Consider the following 14953-nt stretch of genomic DNA (forward strand, 5'->3'; position numbering starts at 1 on the left):
CTTTGCAAGATAACAAAAATGTAACCAAAACGCACAGTTTCAATGGGTGTTTTACATAAATATACAAATTAGGATGAACAGTTAAACATTTTGGGGCTCTTTGTTACAGTAGTAGACGTTTTATGAAAAGCCCATAATAAATCTGAAGCCCGGCCCATATGTAGGTGGTATCAAAATCATCCAATTAGGGTTTTATGTTTTTTGTTTTTGGCGGTCTCAGTGAAGAAGATGGTGCTGTCGAACAAGAAGCTGAAGCAGAGGATTCGACAAGATTTGGCTGAATCACTATCTGTCTCTGTATCCGAAACAAATCCACAATCTCAGTCTCTGAAATTGCTCCTTGATTCATCTAGCCACAAACCCAGATTGTCGAAGAGAGAGAAACGAAGAAATTGCGAAACTTTCGCTAGAGAAGACGACGAAATCAGAGAGAATGAAGTTGGGAATGGTGGGTCAAGCGAGAAGACTGATACGAAGATTAAAAAGAAGAGAAAGAGAGACGATGCTGTGGAAGTCGACGAGTTAGAAGGAGATGAAGGAACTAAGGAAGAGCAAAAACCCCAGAAGAAGAAAAATAAGAAGAAGAAGAAGAAGAGAAAGGTAAACAAAACGCCAAAGAAGGCTGAGGAAGGCAATGTAGAAGAGAAGGTGAAGGTAGAAGAGATTGAAGTTAATACAGACAAGTAAGTTTGTTTTAACCGACTTCATTTTAAAGCTCTGTTAGTTTCAATTTTATGTAAATTAATCGACTTGGTGTTTTGTTTTCCAGTAAAGAAGAAGATGGGGTTGTTCCTAACAAGTTATATGTTGGGGGTATTCCTTATCAGAGTACAGAAGATGAGATTCGTAGCTACTTTAGAAGCTGTGGAGTCATCATTAAAGTTGATTGCAAGATGCGTCCTGAAGATGGGGCTTTCAGTGGTATTGCCTTCATCACTTTTGACGTAAGTTTTTCCATGTAACGTTGCTGTGTTATGATGCAGCCTTTTGTTTTTGTAAGAACATAGATCGTTGTTGTTTTGGGATTAGACTTTAGAGTTAGTTTTTTGCCTTGGTGGCTGGAGATTAGAGACTGGTTAAATGGACTGTGTCATACACTGTGTTGATATTTTTTTTCGTTTCATTTATACAGACTGAAGATGGCGCAAAACGTGCTTTGGCTTTTGATAGAGCTGCTATGTAAGTAATCTATAGCTGTGACTCAAATATTTTAAGACTTTCCTTGGTCACATTTGATATTGGTTGAGTAATTTTTCTTTACTTTACTACTAGGGGTGATCGATATTTGACAATCCAGCAATACGTGAAAACCACCACCCCTTCCATTCCAAGAAGGAAAACATCTTCTGGTTTCGCTCCAGAAATGGTGGATGGCTATAACAGGGTATACATTGGGAATTTAGCCTGGGACACAACAGAGCGTGACATACGGAAGCTCTTCTCTGACTGCGTAATAAACTCTGTGCGGTTGGGTAAAAACAAAGAAACAGGAGAGTTTAAAGGGTATGCGCATGTGGATTTCAAGGATAGTGTGTCTGTGGCGATTGCGCTGAAGCTGGATCAGCAGGTTATTTGCGGAAGACCTGTCAAGATATGTTGTGCACTTAAAGACAGACCAGCTACTGATCATACACCTGGTGAAACGAACAATGCTGGTTCGTACAACATGGAAGATACTTATGCTGCTGCTGATCCAGTACCGGCTTTAGCTGGGCGTAGCGAAGTTGATGACGGAAACTACTTTGCAACTACGGTTAGCAGCAGTAAGGTCAAAAGGAGGGTCTGTTATGAGTGTGGAGAAAAGGGTCATCTTTCTACAGCCTGTCCCATAAAGCTTCAAAAGGCTGATGATCAGGCAAACTCAAAGCTGGGTCAAGAGACTGTTGATGGTAGACCGGCTATGCAAAGCTATGGTCTTCCAAAGAATAGTGGTGATTCTTACTACATGAATGAGACATACGCTTCTACAAATGAAACTTATAATGGAGGATACTCAGCATCTGCTGTTGGCACTGGTAAGGTCAAAAGGAGGAACTGTTATGAGTGTGGAGAAAAGGGTCATCTTTCTACAGCCTGTCCCATAAAGCTTCAAAACACTTCTCACACAAACTCAACGCTGGATCACCAAACTGTTGAGGCAGGACCGACTCAGGTAACAAGCTATAGTCTTCAAAAGAAAACAAGAGACACTGAAAACAATGGTGGTTCGTTCATGGATGAGAGCTATGCTACTGTTCCGATATCCATTGATGTGACAAATGGAGCTAATGATGCAAGCTTAACATCTGCGGTTAGCACTGGTAAGATCAAAAAGAGAAACTGTTACGAGTGCGGAGAAAAAGGTCATCTTTCTTCAGCTTGCCCTAACAAGCTGCAAAAACAAGGCTGATGATCCCACAAGCTCTACAAAGACAGCTTATACATTTTGTTCTTAAACTTTACATTTGAATCATTGGAGGAATATGGAAGGACGTGGACCACTTGGTAGAAGAGTGGAGTTTTGGTCCTCTTTTAGAAAACCATAAATTTTATTCTGTATTGTTTTATGATCTTTCATAGAATGCTCTAAAGTCTAAAAACCAAAAGTATCTTAATATATTGGATTATTATTTCTTGACGCTCCAATTCTCTCTTCTCTTCATATGTTGTTCTCCGACCATGATCTTAAAAATGTCGGCACAAACAGAGTGATAAAAGGTAACAAACGAAGATTCTTGACATTAGAAAAGACTGAGAATCCAATAGATTAAAGAGTAGATCAAATATATGCCTATTGCGGACTATAACAATTAGAAGATAAGCAATCCAATTATGCCTGTTACCAATCCGAACCTAGATAATTAAAGTTGGTCCAAAGGATCTTTAATTTCGAAAACCTTCTTTTGCAATTAATCATCAAAACAAGTGGCAAAAAAAAAGAAGCAATGGCCACGTTTTTTTTTTTTTTGAAAGTCGAAATCAAATCACATTACCCCAAATCTCTCTTCTTTGAACTTTAATCCTCTTCTCTATTGCATGCTTTAAGCTCCAAACCCAAAACGCAGGAAAATCTCTTTGACAGTTTTTGGTTTTAGATGGGACCAATCAAAACGATAAAGAAGAAGAAGAGAGCAGAGAAGAAGGTTGATCGGAACGTATTGCTTGCTGCTACTGCTGCTGCTACTTCCGCATCCGCCGCCGCTGCTCTTAATAACAACGACGACGACGACGACTCATCATCTCAGTCTTTGGATTGGTGGGATGGATTCTCTCGCCGTATTTATGGTATCTCTTTTTTTTTCCTACCTTTCTTGTTGGTGGTGATTTTTGCATTGGCAGAGTTTTTGTTTTTTGAATCTAATTGTTGATTCTGTTTCATGGAACTTGCAATTCTGAATGTTGATTTTTATTTGGGTTTTCTAGGTGAAAAAGTTTCAGATTGAATTTAGTAATGTAGACAAGAGATGTCCTTTAATCTTACTCTGTACATTGGAGTATTGTTTCGATCTATTGATTCGTAGTTTTGGGGGTTTGTGAGTTCTTATTCGATTCTAGTTGTGTCGTGGCTAACTTAAGTGAGCTATATGGATCCATGGAAGTGGTTTTTGTGTAGATGAAGTTGTTCTTAAGGCTCTAGGGGCTCAGTTTCGAGCCATTTAGACTCATCTAGATAACTTTGAGCATGTTTTTTTTTTCCTGTTTTCGATTTTGGTTTAAATGATATGATTCTTTAGAACCAATTTGGGATTAGCAGACTTTGACTAGTCTTAGTTTCTTTTTCCAATTTGGCAAGTTAATTTTGTTTTGTAAAAGTTCTCATTGCTTTCTGATGATGACATTATTAACTCTCTTTGTGAAGAGTCAGCCAGATGTTTTCCATGTCTCTTTCAGTGATGTTCTGATTATGATAAGACATTTTTTGCCCCTCTTCCCGTTGTCTCTCCCTGTGTAAATGCGCTTGTAGGTCGATGATAATCAATTGATAGGTCATTAGCTCTTCTGCTTTTGCACTCTTCTTTTAGCTTTCCGAGTGTTGGATTTAAGCTAGTCCAATGTTGTATGAGCTGATATATAATGTGATTTAAACAGTTATGGATCTGCATGGTTCTTTTACACTGACTTCATTACAATGAATGTGTCTTTGTACTAAAGAGCAGTAAGCTTGATCTTGGATACATTGTTGATTTTGTAGTTACTATGAGAATGTCATGTTTTTTCTTTTCATCTCCTTTTTCAGGAGGGTCAACGGATCCAAAGACATTTGAGTCAGTTTTCAAAATATCAAGGAAGACATTTGACTACATTTGCTCTCTTGTGAAAGCCGATTTCACAGCAAAGCCTGCAAATTTCAGCGACTCAAATGGGAACCCTTTATCTCTCAATGACCGTGTAGCTGTGGCGCTTAGGAGGCTTGGCTCTGGTGAATCTCTCTCTGTCATTGGAGAGACCTTTGGGATGAACCAGTCAACAGTCTCCCAAATCACTTGGCGCTTTGTTGAATCAATGGAAGAGAGAGCAATACACCATCTCTCATGGCCTTCGAAACTCGATGAAATAAAATCAAAGTTTGAGAAAATCTCAGGTCTTCCTAACTGCTGTGGCGCTATCGACATTACACATATTGTTATGAACCTTCCTGCTGTGGAACCGTCAAACAAAGTTTGGTTGGACGGAGAAAAGAACTTCAGCATGACTTTGCAGGCCGTAGTAGACCCGGACATGAGATTCCTCGATGTAATAGCTGGTTGGCCTGGGAGTTTAAATGATGATGTTGTCCTCAAGAACTCAGGATTCTACAAACTAGTTGAGAAAGGGAAGAGACTGAACGGGGAAAAGTTACCGCTCTCAGAAAGAACCGAGCTAAGAGAATACATAGTAGGTGATTCAGGTTTTCCTCTTCTTCCATGGCTTCTCACTCCATACCAAGGCAAACCCACGTCGCTTCCTCAAACCGAGTTCAACAAAAGACACTCCGAGGCAACAAAAGCCGCGCAGATGGCACTATCGAAGCTTAAAGACAGGTGGAGGATAATAAACGGGGTAATGTGGATGCCTGATAGAAACCGGTTACCAAGGATAATCTTTGTCTGTTGCTTGCTGCACAACATTATTATCGATATGGAGGATCAAACTTTGGATGACCAACCTTTGTCTCAGCAACATGACATGAACTACAGACAACGAAGCTGCAAGCTTGCCGATGAGGCTTCATCGGTCTTGAGAGATGAACTCTCTGACCAACTGTGTGGAAAAAATTCATCAGCTTGATTACTCTCTCCCGGTTCTTGTGGTCTTTCTATGAAAGCTTCATTTGCTTCTTTTTCCTTCTGGTAATTTTGTTTAGCATAACATTTTATCGTTTGATTTGATCTATTGACATATTCTTTTATGGGACAAACAAAAATGTGTATCTTATGAATGTTATTTTTAATTTATACAACTTGTATGTTTCATCGACGTCTAAACTCATTGCAATTGTCATTATAGAATGCCGCATAGACTGATTTATGTTACTAGTAATCATATTTATTATTGACTCATGTATGCGATACATAAAGAGGAATTGGTTTGCGTGAGAAACAACTACACAAGTACATTTCTAAATCTCTCTAACTTCAAAAATCAAAACATATTGAAACAAAAGGAATAAACATGTTATAACCAATACATAGACCGAACAAAAAAGGAAACGATACAGAGAACCCAAAGAAAGTCTCATTTTCAGCTTTATTAAGAGCTTTTACTGATAAGCAACAATGGCTTCTAAAGGAATGGAGGAAGTATCACCCATCTTCTTGGATACTTTGGCTTTCCATCTTTTCCATCAAATATCTGCAATACCAATATCAAACAATCCACAATAAGAACATTATTTGAGAATTTTCAGTTCCGCTAAAATCATATCGTGAGACCGCTATGTTTACCTTTCTCAGACGGCTGTGCTTTCCAAGAGCCCAATTAGTCATGATTAGAGCAGCAACAGCGAGGAAAACATATCCTGCAATGGTCTGAGTAGCGATGTTGAATCCTAGCCATTGGTAAATCTCGGTAGTGTAATTGGCACATGTAACAATGTTGAAGAGGAAACCGCGTGGAATCTGGTAGCCTCCAGCCCCACTGGGGTCCCTCAGATTCTTCAGCAATATGTGACAGTAAAAGTTTGCGACTTGGCAAACCAAACCAAACCCGAAACCAATCTTCATCTGAAGGTCACTAACTGGAGTGTACAAGGGATGGTTGACGTAATAAGCAATGTAAGCACCAAAGCTCCAGTAATAAGCACAGTTCCTGAACACATTCCCGATTGGGGAGGTTGCGTGGCTGAACCGATGTACGAAAAACGTTTCTAAGATCCGTTTGAAGTAGTGAAAGCACCAGTAGTACATAGCGTACGTCTGGACCGGATGGATCACACAGTCCTCTCCATAACCAAGAAACTTGTAAACAGGGAAGTAGTAAAAGACAGGGTAGATAAGGAGAGGGCCAAGATACTCGAAGAAGAAGAGTGTGCGGTAGGAAACTTGTGCCCCCAGGTCTTTGAAGACTACAGTTAAGGAGTTGTTGTTTCCATCACAGTACTCCTTCAGTGATTTCTTGCTATTGAGGACAACAGGTTTGTCCTTCGATCCAGGAGTCACGGGAAGAGTCAGTCTTTGCCTCGACGGGTAAAACTTCTTAGCTGTTGAAACAACAAAACCCAAATCAAACAGTTTAATACCTACTGAGAGAAAATCAAACTAAGATTTGAATGAACGAGATAAATATAATACATACAGAATATACATTGTACTGTATAGTAAGATGATTTCAGATAATTGCCATTGATGGACAATCTAAAGTGAACCTTTATTAAAGCTAAAAAGGGACTGATCCATAAATGACAAAAGGTTGTGATGATTAATTCAAATCCAAAACTGTGTTTAGAAGCTTAAGTGATCCTTATCAGCAGAAAACATTATCAAATCTAAATACTCCTTAAGCTTCCACACAGATCTTGATTATATAACCCCATAAGCATCAAATGGTATAAGGAGAACTCAAACACATAAACACTAGCTTAAGCTTACACACTCAGGTGAGATCTATACCAACATTCGACAAGTCAAATTTCAAGTAAAAATGAAAACTTTGGAAACTTTACCTCTCTTATGAAACGCTTCTTGCAGATCAGCAACAGTCGCCTGCGAAGCACAAAACACACGAAATCGAAATCAACAACCCAAAAATCATAAAGCATGCAACTTTCCCTACATTGAGGGACCAAACTAAAGAACAAAAACCTTCAATCACATTTTGGAAACAAACCCACGAATCAGAAGAAGAAGCAGATCGGAGAAGAGAGTATCATAAGAAACGAGAAAGTACCGAATCGGGGAGGTCAAGGGGAGCTTTGAGGACTTCTCTGCCGCTGCGGGAGACGACGGTGACCTTCATGGTGCTTAAGCGGAGCAAACGAGGAAGACCCAGATGAGGAAATTGAGAGAGATAGAGAGACAAGGGAAATTAAATAGAGAGGAAGAAGAAGACGAGATTGAGCATTGAAGAGGATGTAGTTGGGAGTAGGAGAACTACTAACTATCTTCCCAACTTATGCGATTAGATTGGGACCATTTTACATTTTTAGTTGCTCCCCATCATTTTTTTTTTGGTTTTTACTCCAAACAAAAACATTTGTTGCAATTGCAAATTATGGCTTTGTTTTAAGGATCCACCATTAGTAATTACTCAGTTTAGGTTTAGATTTTTGTTTTTTCGGTTTATGAATCTACTATACTATAGATTATCTGCTAAGGTTTTAGTTTCGGTTAAGTTTCGAATTTTAGTCAAATATATAATTTGTATTCAAAAACAAAAACTTTTACTATAATTTTTTTTATCAAATCGAGTGATCCGGTCAACTTAGATAGGAACCACCAAAGTGTTACTCGTTTTTTTTTTGGTATTTGGTTTAGTCATGTTTAGTTAAAACGTAAAAGCATTGCAGTATTCGCTATAGAAAAGAGTGAAATAATGTTACCTAGAAGAGATTGATTCATGAGCACAAAAACATTAGTTGCAAACTTCTACCCCCTCACTTGATGACATATGTCCATCGTATTGATCTAATGCTAAAATAAAATGTTGTATCAATGCAGTAAAAAAGTTAGGATTTTACATACCACAAAATGGGATGGAGTAATGAGAACGAATCCTTGTCATTGTCGTATAAAAGATGCAAATAATAAATGATCCCGGCCCTTAACCACATGGAAGTAGTGTGTTAGTTTAGTTATATTGGTCAATGAAATTTGCTTTTCCAACAAAAAAAAATCACCCAAAGTCAATCGCATACGAGAGCTCTATTAATTCAAGAGAGCAGCAAATAAAGCAAAAACTCAAAACCTAAGTTTTCTGAATATGAAAGGGGTTAGATAATCATTCTCTCAACTAGTTAAAAAAAGTAATGATAAAATTAAAAACACAATGGATCAATTAAGAGACAGTAGTTTATGATATATATGGTTGGGATCGATTAGTTGACATCACAAAGATCAAAATAATGACCGGTAATTGCCCAAATACCAAGGCGACAATTCATGCGATATTCAAACACCTTAATGTCATTCAAATACTATAACTAACTATCCTCAATTAACAAAGCTAGCTAGATTTTTCTCAAGTGAGCAACAGTCTAATTCTTCTGAAAAAACTTGTTTTTTCCGAGTGTAAATTATCCAATCTACTTACTACAATTTGAGCATTAATCTAGTTTTCTCTGCAACTTTAAAACCAGGTGTACAAGTGTCAACACCAGATCTAGCGTAAAACACTTAAGCTAGTACTTAAATAGATTATGCCTATTTTTTCGACCATTATATATTAAACTTTCCAGCCTTTCGTGAAAAAATGCGCATGTTCTTGTTGGAATCTAGGAATCTTCTTCTACTAAAGATTGGCATGCACGTGGTAACGATTTCCATTGTATACTATCTCGATATTTTCCCACCTTAAATATCTTGAAAATTAAGATCAAATTATATGAGAACATATATTGTATCATTGTTTGTAATAGCCTTATATAGTGTGTAGATGTGAACTATGGATACAAAAAACAATAGGAAAGAAAAAGCTGCAGAGAAGGTGTTGCTTTACAACTATGAATATGGGCTCATGAGATGTACACTACAGATAAGCGAAGATTCCTGTTGCATGAAAATGTGTTACTAATAAAAAAAACACATGCACATTTCTATAAAGACGAATTTCTTTTAAATAATAAATTTCTATAACAAATAAAGATAAGTGCTCCTTTAAAAACATGCAAAAGAATATATAGATTTACCGTATCAGATTTTCATACAATTTTTATATTTTTTGAGCTTGAAAGATTAACATGACAAACTGTATCGTGTGTCCTCGTCTATTCACCCCTAGAAGAAGTGAAACATGGAACTTTATGTATTTGCATACGGCGAGCTAGCTTCTTCCCTACTTGTCCAATAGATGAAGACATTATCACTCAGGTTCAGCTACTTCGAAGCGCAACATATCGACAAAAAATCGTTTTAGCTCTATCATCTGTCTTTTGAAGAAAAATATCAACATATCAAATACATATACACACTCCCCACAAATATATAACCACAATATATATTGGTTACTACGAAATTCCAATGATATTGCTCTTTGAAACAACTAAACTGTGAATTACAAGCTAAGGCAATATATCTATTATATTCTTTCTTTGTGTCTCAACTTCATCCCTTTCTAAGTAATTCAAATTAATTGGAAGTTTTGTCATCTAAATTGAAGTTCTTCTTACCGGATCATTTTGTCTCAGGTTGATATATACTTTCTTAGTCTGATACGAAAAACTTATAAATATAATGATTAGAGAGAGACATGTTTGATGTTATATTTTTCTGGTAAAAAACATCTTGATTATGAACTATATAGTTAGGGATATGTTTGATGTTGTGTGTCGACATAGTGAGGTCCATTAAAAAGAAGGTCTGATTAAATTTTACGTTTGGACCACAAATCTTTCTTTTAGAAATCGCGGACTGGGACACCTTCCTACAACATGTCCGTCTTTACTAATCTTACGTACCCCTCACATTCGTAACCATAAAATCATCAAATATAATATAGAGACTGGTGATCATAATTCGAAATATTTTTCACTAATTCAATGTTATCGGTAAGTTATATTAGGGGTATAACATCAAGAATCACGAAAGAATTAAAAACAACCTTGTCGAATCATGATTTGATTTTTTGGCTTATACTTTCTAATTTTTATATCTTGTGCTGCAAATTAGCACCAAAATATATATATTCTTCTTCTTCAACATCGAATTCTTTATTTTGTTAAAGGCATTTTTTTCTTAACAGAGGAATTTTACATCATTCTTAGACTGAACTTTCGGGATAAAAAATCTCGCCATGCAAAGGTAATTTATTTTTTCATGACAAAAGCCACAATGGCGATAATTATAACTATAATACTATGCAAAACGAAACTTTACTTGGGTCATACCGAGGAAAACAAAGGTACACTCGATTGTGACAACTCCACCAAAGACCACCCCACTACCAATTCACCTTTATTTGTTTCTTTATTCACTCAAAATCTTTTTAATTTTTTTAATTAATTCAATTATTCGCTTCTCTCGTTGTTTTTTAACCTTTTAATTAAAAATTGAAAGGAGGTGCCTAGGGTTTCTCTCTCTGCATGGCCACTCTCGCTCTTCACATCTTTTTTTGGGCACCATTGTTAACGTATGCAAAAAAAAAAAAAAAAAAAAAAAAAACTTACATGCTAAGAAAACTCTCTTTCCTTGTCGTTTCTCTCATAAAAGAAATTTATTTAAACTTATTTTAGTCCAAAATTTATCGTTGCTGATGAAAAATACAATATAGGAAGTGGGATCGGATCGGACAAGGAGTGAATTATCTACCAACTTAGATTTCACTCGTCTTTTGATTGACAAGTAACATACACAATAAACACATATGCATAATTATTTCCATCTTCAACCAAATGTTGTAGTGAAGTAATTTGATCTATGTTATACGGACATCTATCTACTAAATTTTTGAAAAAAAAAAAAAAAACTATCTATTACATGCTCCAAATTATTACTTGCTTATGTAATTTATGCGTATATTAGAGATGTTGGTGTTTTTCTGAAATTTGATATATGTTCTTTTATCTCTGAAATATGATATGTGAATCATCATAGCATTTTCAGTGGTTACAACCTTATCGAATCGACAAAAGATTGAAACAAATTGGAAAAAAATAAAATAGTTTTACTATTTTCTAAGCAGCGTGAAATGAATATCAGTATAATATATGAAACAAATTCGTACGTGATAAATATGTATACAGTGATACAACCAAGAACGATGACGTATATGATTGACTTGCAAAAATAAGCAAACAAAATACCTGTTCAAATCGACACTTAATTCCAAAAAGGTTAGTAATAAGTAAGAAGGCTTTTATTTATGAAAACAAAAAGAAATAAAGAGCCTAAGAGAATGATGAAAATTGAAAGAGAAAAAAGAGCATTGTTATAGAAAAGAAAAAAAAGAGAGAGTAAAGAGAATTAAGAAACACAATAAATTAAACAAAGGAAACTTCATTTCTTCTCTTTATCCCATTCAGCTCCTCCCTTCTCTCTCTCTCTCTCTCTCTCTCTCTCTAGATCAATTCTTTCTTCTATGATGTGATTATCCACCATATCTGCGACCTCTTACCTAAAAAGGATACAAGTAAGAGATTCAAAGATGGTTTTCTCATCTCTTCCAGTGAATCAGTTCGATTCCCAAAATTGGCAGCAGGTAAAAATCAGTTTATGATATTTGCTAGATGTTTCTGATTCGTTCCTTTTTCCTCCAAGCTCGATCAAGATTTATGAAAATTTGATGAGATTTTGTTCGACAAAATTCCTAGCTATTGTGGACGCGCATATATATTACTTATGAATATTCTTAGTTGATTAAACCCTTTTTTTTTCTTGTCTTCTCGAATATACGAAAATATATAAAGATGATTTCAATTTTGGTCTTTTTTTCTACTTCAAGACTTTTTAAAAAATTATTCTTAGTTGATAAAAACCTTTTTTCTTGTCTTCTCCAAGGGCTTATGTATAATGTTTTTCTTACAGGATTAATTTTCTCTTTGGTTAGATTTTTACACCGCCATGGAATTATCACTTCAAAAATAAAAAAGTTTAAAGTTACTATGACTTTAATCTGAGTTATTTATCCATTTTCTTTTTGCAGCTTTGTTGAAAAACTATAATTAATCTGCAATTCTTGTCAAAGTAGTCACAATTTTTATCTATTTTCTTTTGTCTCCGACCAATGTTTCAAACTCGAATCCTTTCGTTAAAAGTTGTTTCTGCTTTATTATAAACCTGAAACTAATTAGTACAAATTATGTTAATATGCAGCAAGGGAACCAACATCAGCTAGAATGTGTCACAACTGACCAGAACCCTAATAATTACTTACGGCAGCTCTCATCACCACCGACTTCTCAGGTTGCAGGTTCGAGTCAAGCTAGAGTGAATTCAATGGTGGAACGTGCTCGGATCGCAAAAGTCCCATTGCCTGAAGCAGCTCTAAATTGCCCTAGATGTGACTCAACCAATACTAAGTTCTGTTACTTCAATAACTATAGCCTTACTCAACCTCGCCATTTCTGCAAAACATGTCGTCGCTATTGGACACGTGGCGGTTCCTTGAGGAATGTTCCTGTTGGAGGAGGCTTTAGGAGGAACAAGAGAAGCAAATCCAGATCGAAATCTACGGTCGTGGTCTCGACTGATAATACTACTAGTACTTCATCACTTACTTCTCGCCCAAGTTACTCAAACCCTAGCAAGTTTCATAGCTACGGTCAAATCCCGGAGTTTAATTCCAACTTGCCCATCTTGCCTCCTCTCCAAAGCCTTGGAGATTACAATTCAAGCAACACTGGATTAGATTTTGGTGGAACTCAAATAAGCAACATGATAAGTGGTATGAGTTCTAGTGGTGGGATCTTGGATGCATGGAGAATACCTCCATCACAACAAGCTCAGCAATTCCCTTTCTTGATCAACACTACCGGATTGGTGCAATCTTCAAACGCGTTATATCCATTACTAGAAGGTAAGGGAGGTGTTAATCAAGGTGATTCTCAACAGAAGAGTAGTGATTATTCCAATCAGCTAATGTTTAAGCCCTTGATGGATTTTTCTTCAGGCGGGGTTAGCGCCACGCAAACAAGAAATGTGAAGGCGGAAGAGAATGATCAGGATCGGGGTAGGGATGGGGATGGAGTGAATAACTTATCAAGAAACTTTTTGGGTAATATCAACATAAACTCAGGCAGGAACGAGGAATACACATCATGGGGAGGTAACAGTTCTTGGACCGGTTTCACCTCCAACAACTCAACAGGCCATCTCTCATTCTAAGTACTCAGCACTAGCTATTCTTGATGATTCTTTTGTTGGTTGGGGTGTACATTGGTGCTTGTCATGCGAGTTATTGCTGAGGAAGATCAAACCATGCAGCTATATCCAAAGGCTAATTTTGAGGCTCAAAGGAAAGGTATGGTTATAAAACTATCTTTTTGATCTTTTAAAAGATCTTCAAAGTGTGAGTATGTTTATTGGTTGGCTTCTGGTGATATTTATGTTTTATTAGAATTTGGTCTTATATATTGGCTATATATAGAGGTGTGGGTGATATGTATGAATTCAAGAGTTGATGTTGGAAACTTTTTTGTGTGTTCATTGAATAATCATCGAATTCTCAATTTCTTGGAGACCCATTATGAGACATTGAGACATCTATAGAACATATATGTAATGTATATTAAACGTACTTAAGTCGAATTTTATGACCAAAGTAAATAAATTATGCCGAATGTACATGCTAATATCGAGTTTAAACTATTTTTTCCAATATAACAACTATTTTCTCTTTCGTCCAACTTATATACTCTTATTCTGATTCTTATTTTCTTCTTTTTAATTCCTTTTTCCTTTCCCAAGACACAAAAAAAAAAAAATACAGAAACGAAAAAAAGAGATTTTAAAAATTCATAACCCACGAGAATTATGCACCTAAATTCAGACTAATCCCCCAAATTTCAGAAATTTATGTATTTTTGCGATTTAATATTGTGTTCACAATCATAATGGCCAACTAACTAATTGAAAAGACAATGGAATGACTGAAACCATGCATAATCTCTCAAGTCTCAACCTATGAAGAATCATGTAACCAATAGACTATCATCATGATTAGTTAATGCATGATCTATAATGTATTCTTTGAACATAGATATGTCATTTATCTGGATATAAAGATGGCGTTTTAACCTACTTTGCAATTTTTGTTATATCTTTCTTCTAATACATATGATCAATACACTTTTGTTTTTAAAAGAAATTAAAAACTTATTTCAAACATCGATCACAACATGACATAGGGTGAATCTACACCTAAATTGACTACAGTAGTTAGATATATATACTTCAAATTTTAAATATAGTGATGTACGTATGTAATTGGTACTTCATATTATTATTATGATGTATGTAATTGGTACCTATATTTTGGAACAGAACAAAAAAAGAAGACACTAAACGAGCTAAAGAACAATGGAAATTTCAGTTATAAGGAATTGTGGGATAAGGGACAAATTAAACTAACGTAAGACTAGCGCGCAGGTCTATATATGTGTCAAAAGCACGGACTTATATAGGTACATACATGAGATACACCCCCCATACACACTTATACAACACATTCATGAAGAGAGTCATATTTCATTTTCTTTTAACGTATTTTTTGGGCCAATCCATTTTGTTTTCGCTATTATTCGGATTCTATATTTCTAGCTCCCTATTAATATGAAATTCATTAATCAATAAAAACGTTATTTGTAAAGATAGAAACGTTTTCGAGGAATTTCTCCCGCGACATC

General features: G+C 35.9%; 4 protein-coding genes across 6 annotated transcripts; 3 read left to right on the forward strand and 1 right to left on the reverse strand.

Moving 5' to 3' along the window:
• The first annotated feature begins 186 nt into the window (after positions 1 to 186).
• PHIP1 (phragmoplastin interacting protein 1) lies at positions 187 to 2616 on the forward strand. The gene is made up of 4 exons (NM_115392.4): positions 187 to 683; positions 770 to 944; positions 1133 to 1179; positions 1273 to 2616. Exons 1-4 carry the CDS (start codon positions 229 to 231, stop codon positions 2387 to 2389), a joined length of 1794 nt encoding a protein of 597 aa, NP_191094.1. The 5' UTR covers positions 187 to 228; the 3' UTR covers positions 2390 to 2616.
• Positions 2617 to 2822: 206 nt separating this feature from the next.
• AT3G55350 (PIF / Ping-Pong family of plant transposase) lies at positions 2823 to 5513 on the forward strand. Its single transcript, NM_115393.3, has 2 exons — positions 2823 to 3264; positions 4217 to 5513. The coding sequence occupies exons 1-2, from the start codon at positions 3075 to 3077 to the stop codon at positions 5245 to 5247; spliced, it is 1221 nt and encodes a 406-aa protein (NP_191095.1). The 5' UTR covers positions 2823 to 3074; the 3' UTR covers positions 5248 to 5513.
• On the reverse strand, positions 5487 to 7655 carry CER10 (3-oxo-5-alpha-steroid 4-dehydrogenase family protein). Its single transcript, NM_115394.4, has 4 exons — positions 7345 to 7655; positions 7121 to 7160; positions 5904 to 6658; positions 5487 to 5811 (listed from the first exon to the last, which is right to left on the reverse strand). Exons 1-4 carry the CDS (start codon positions 7411 to 7413, stop codon positions 5743 to 5745), a joined length of 933 nt encoding a protein of 310 aa, NP_191096.1. The 5' UTR covers positions 7414 to 7655; the 3' UTR covers positions 5487 to 5742.
• Positions 7656 to 11619: 3964 nt separating this feature from the next.
• On the forward strand, positions 11620 to 13888 carry OBP3 (OBF-binding protein 3). Of its 3 annotated transcripts, NM_001203166.1 has the most exons (4): positions 11620 to 11808; positions 12017 to 12151; positions 12423 to 13125; positions 13219 to 13848. In NM_001203166.1, the coding sequence occupies exons 1-4, from the start codon at positions 11755 to 11757 to the stop codon at positions 13431 to 13433; spliced, it is 1107 nt and encodes a 368-aa protein (NP_001190095.1). In that variant the 5' UTR covers positions 11620 to 11754; the 3' UTR covers positions 13434 to 13848. The 3 variants fall into 3 exon arrangements, with proteins under 3 accessions (NP_001190095.1, NP_191097.3, NP_974442.1); NM_115395.6 differs by lacking the exon at positions 12017 to 12151 and having other exon boundaries at positions 13219 to 13888; NM_202713.3 differs by lacking the exon at positions 12017 to 12151 and having other exon boundaries at positions 12423 to 13848.
• Positions 13889 to 14953: the final 1065 nt, after the last annotated feature.

Source organism: Arabidopsis thaliana, chromosome 3, assembly GCF_000001735.4.
Source record: "Arabidopsis thaliana chromosome 3, partial sequence".
Lineage (NCBI taxonomy): Eukaryota > Viridiplantae > Streptophyta > Magnoliopsida > Brassicales > Brassicaceae > Arabidopsis > Arabidopsis thaliana.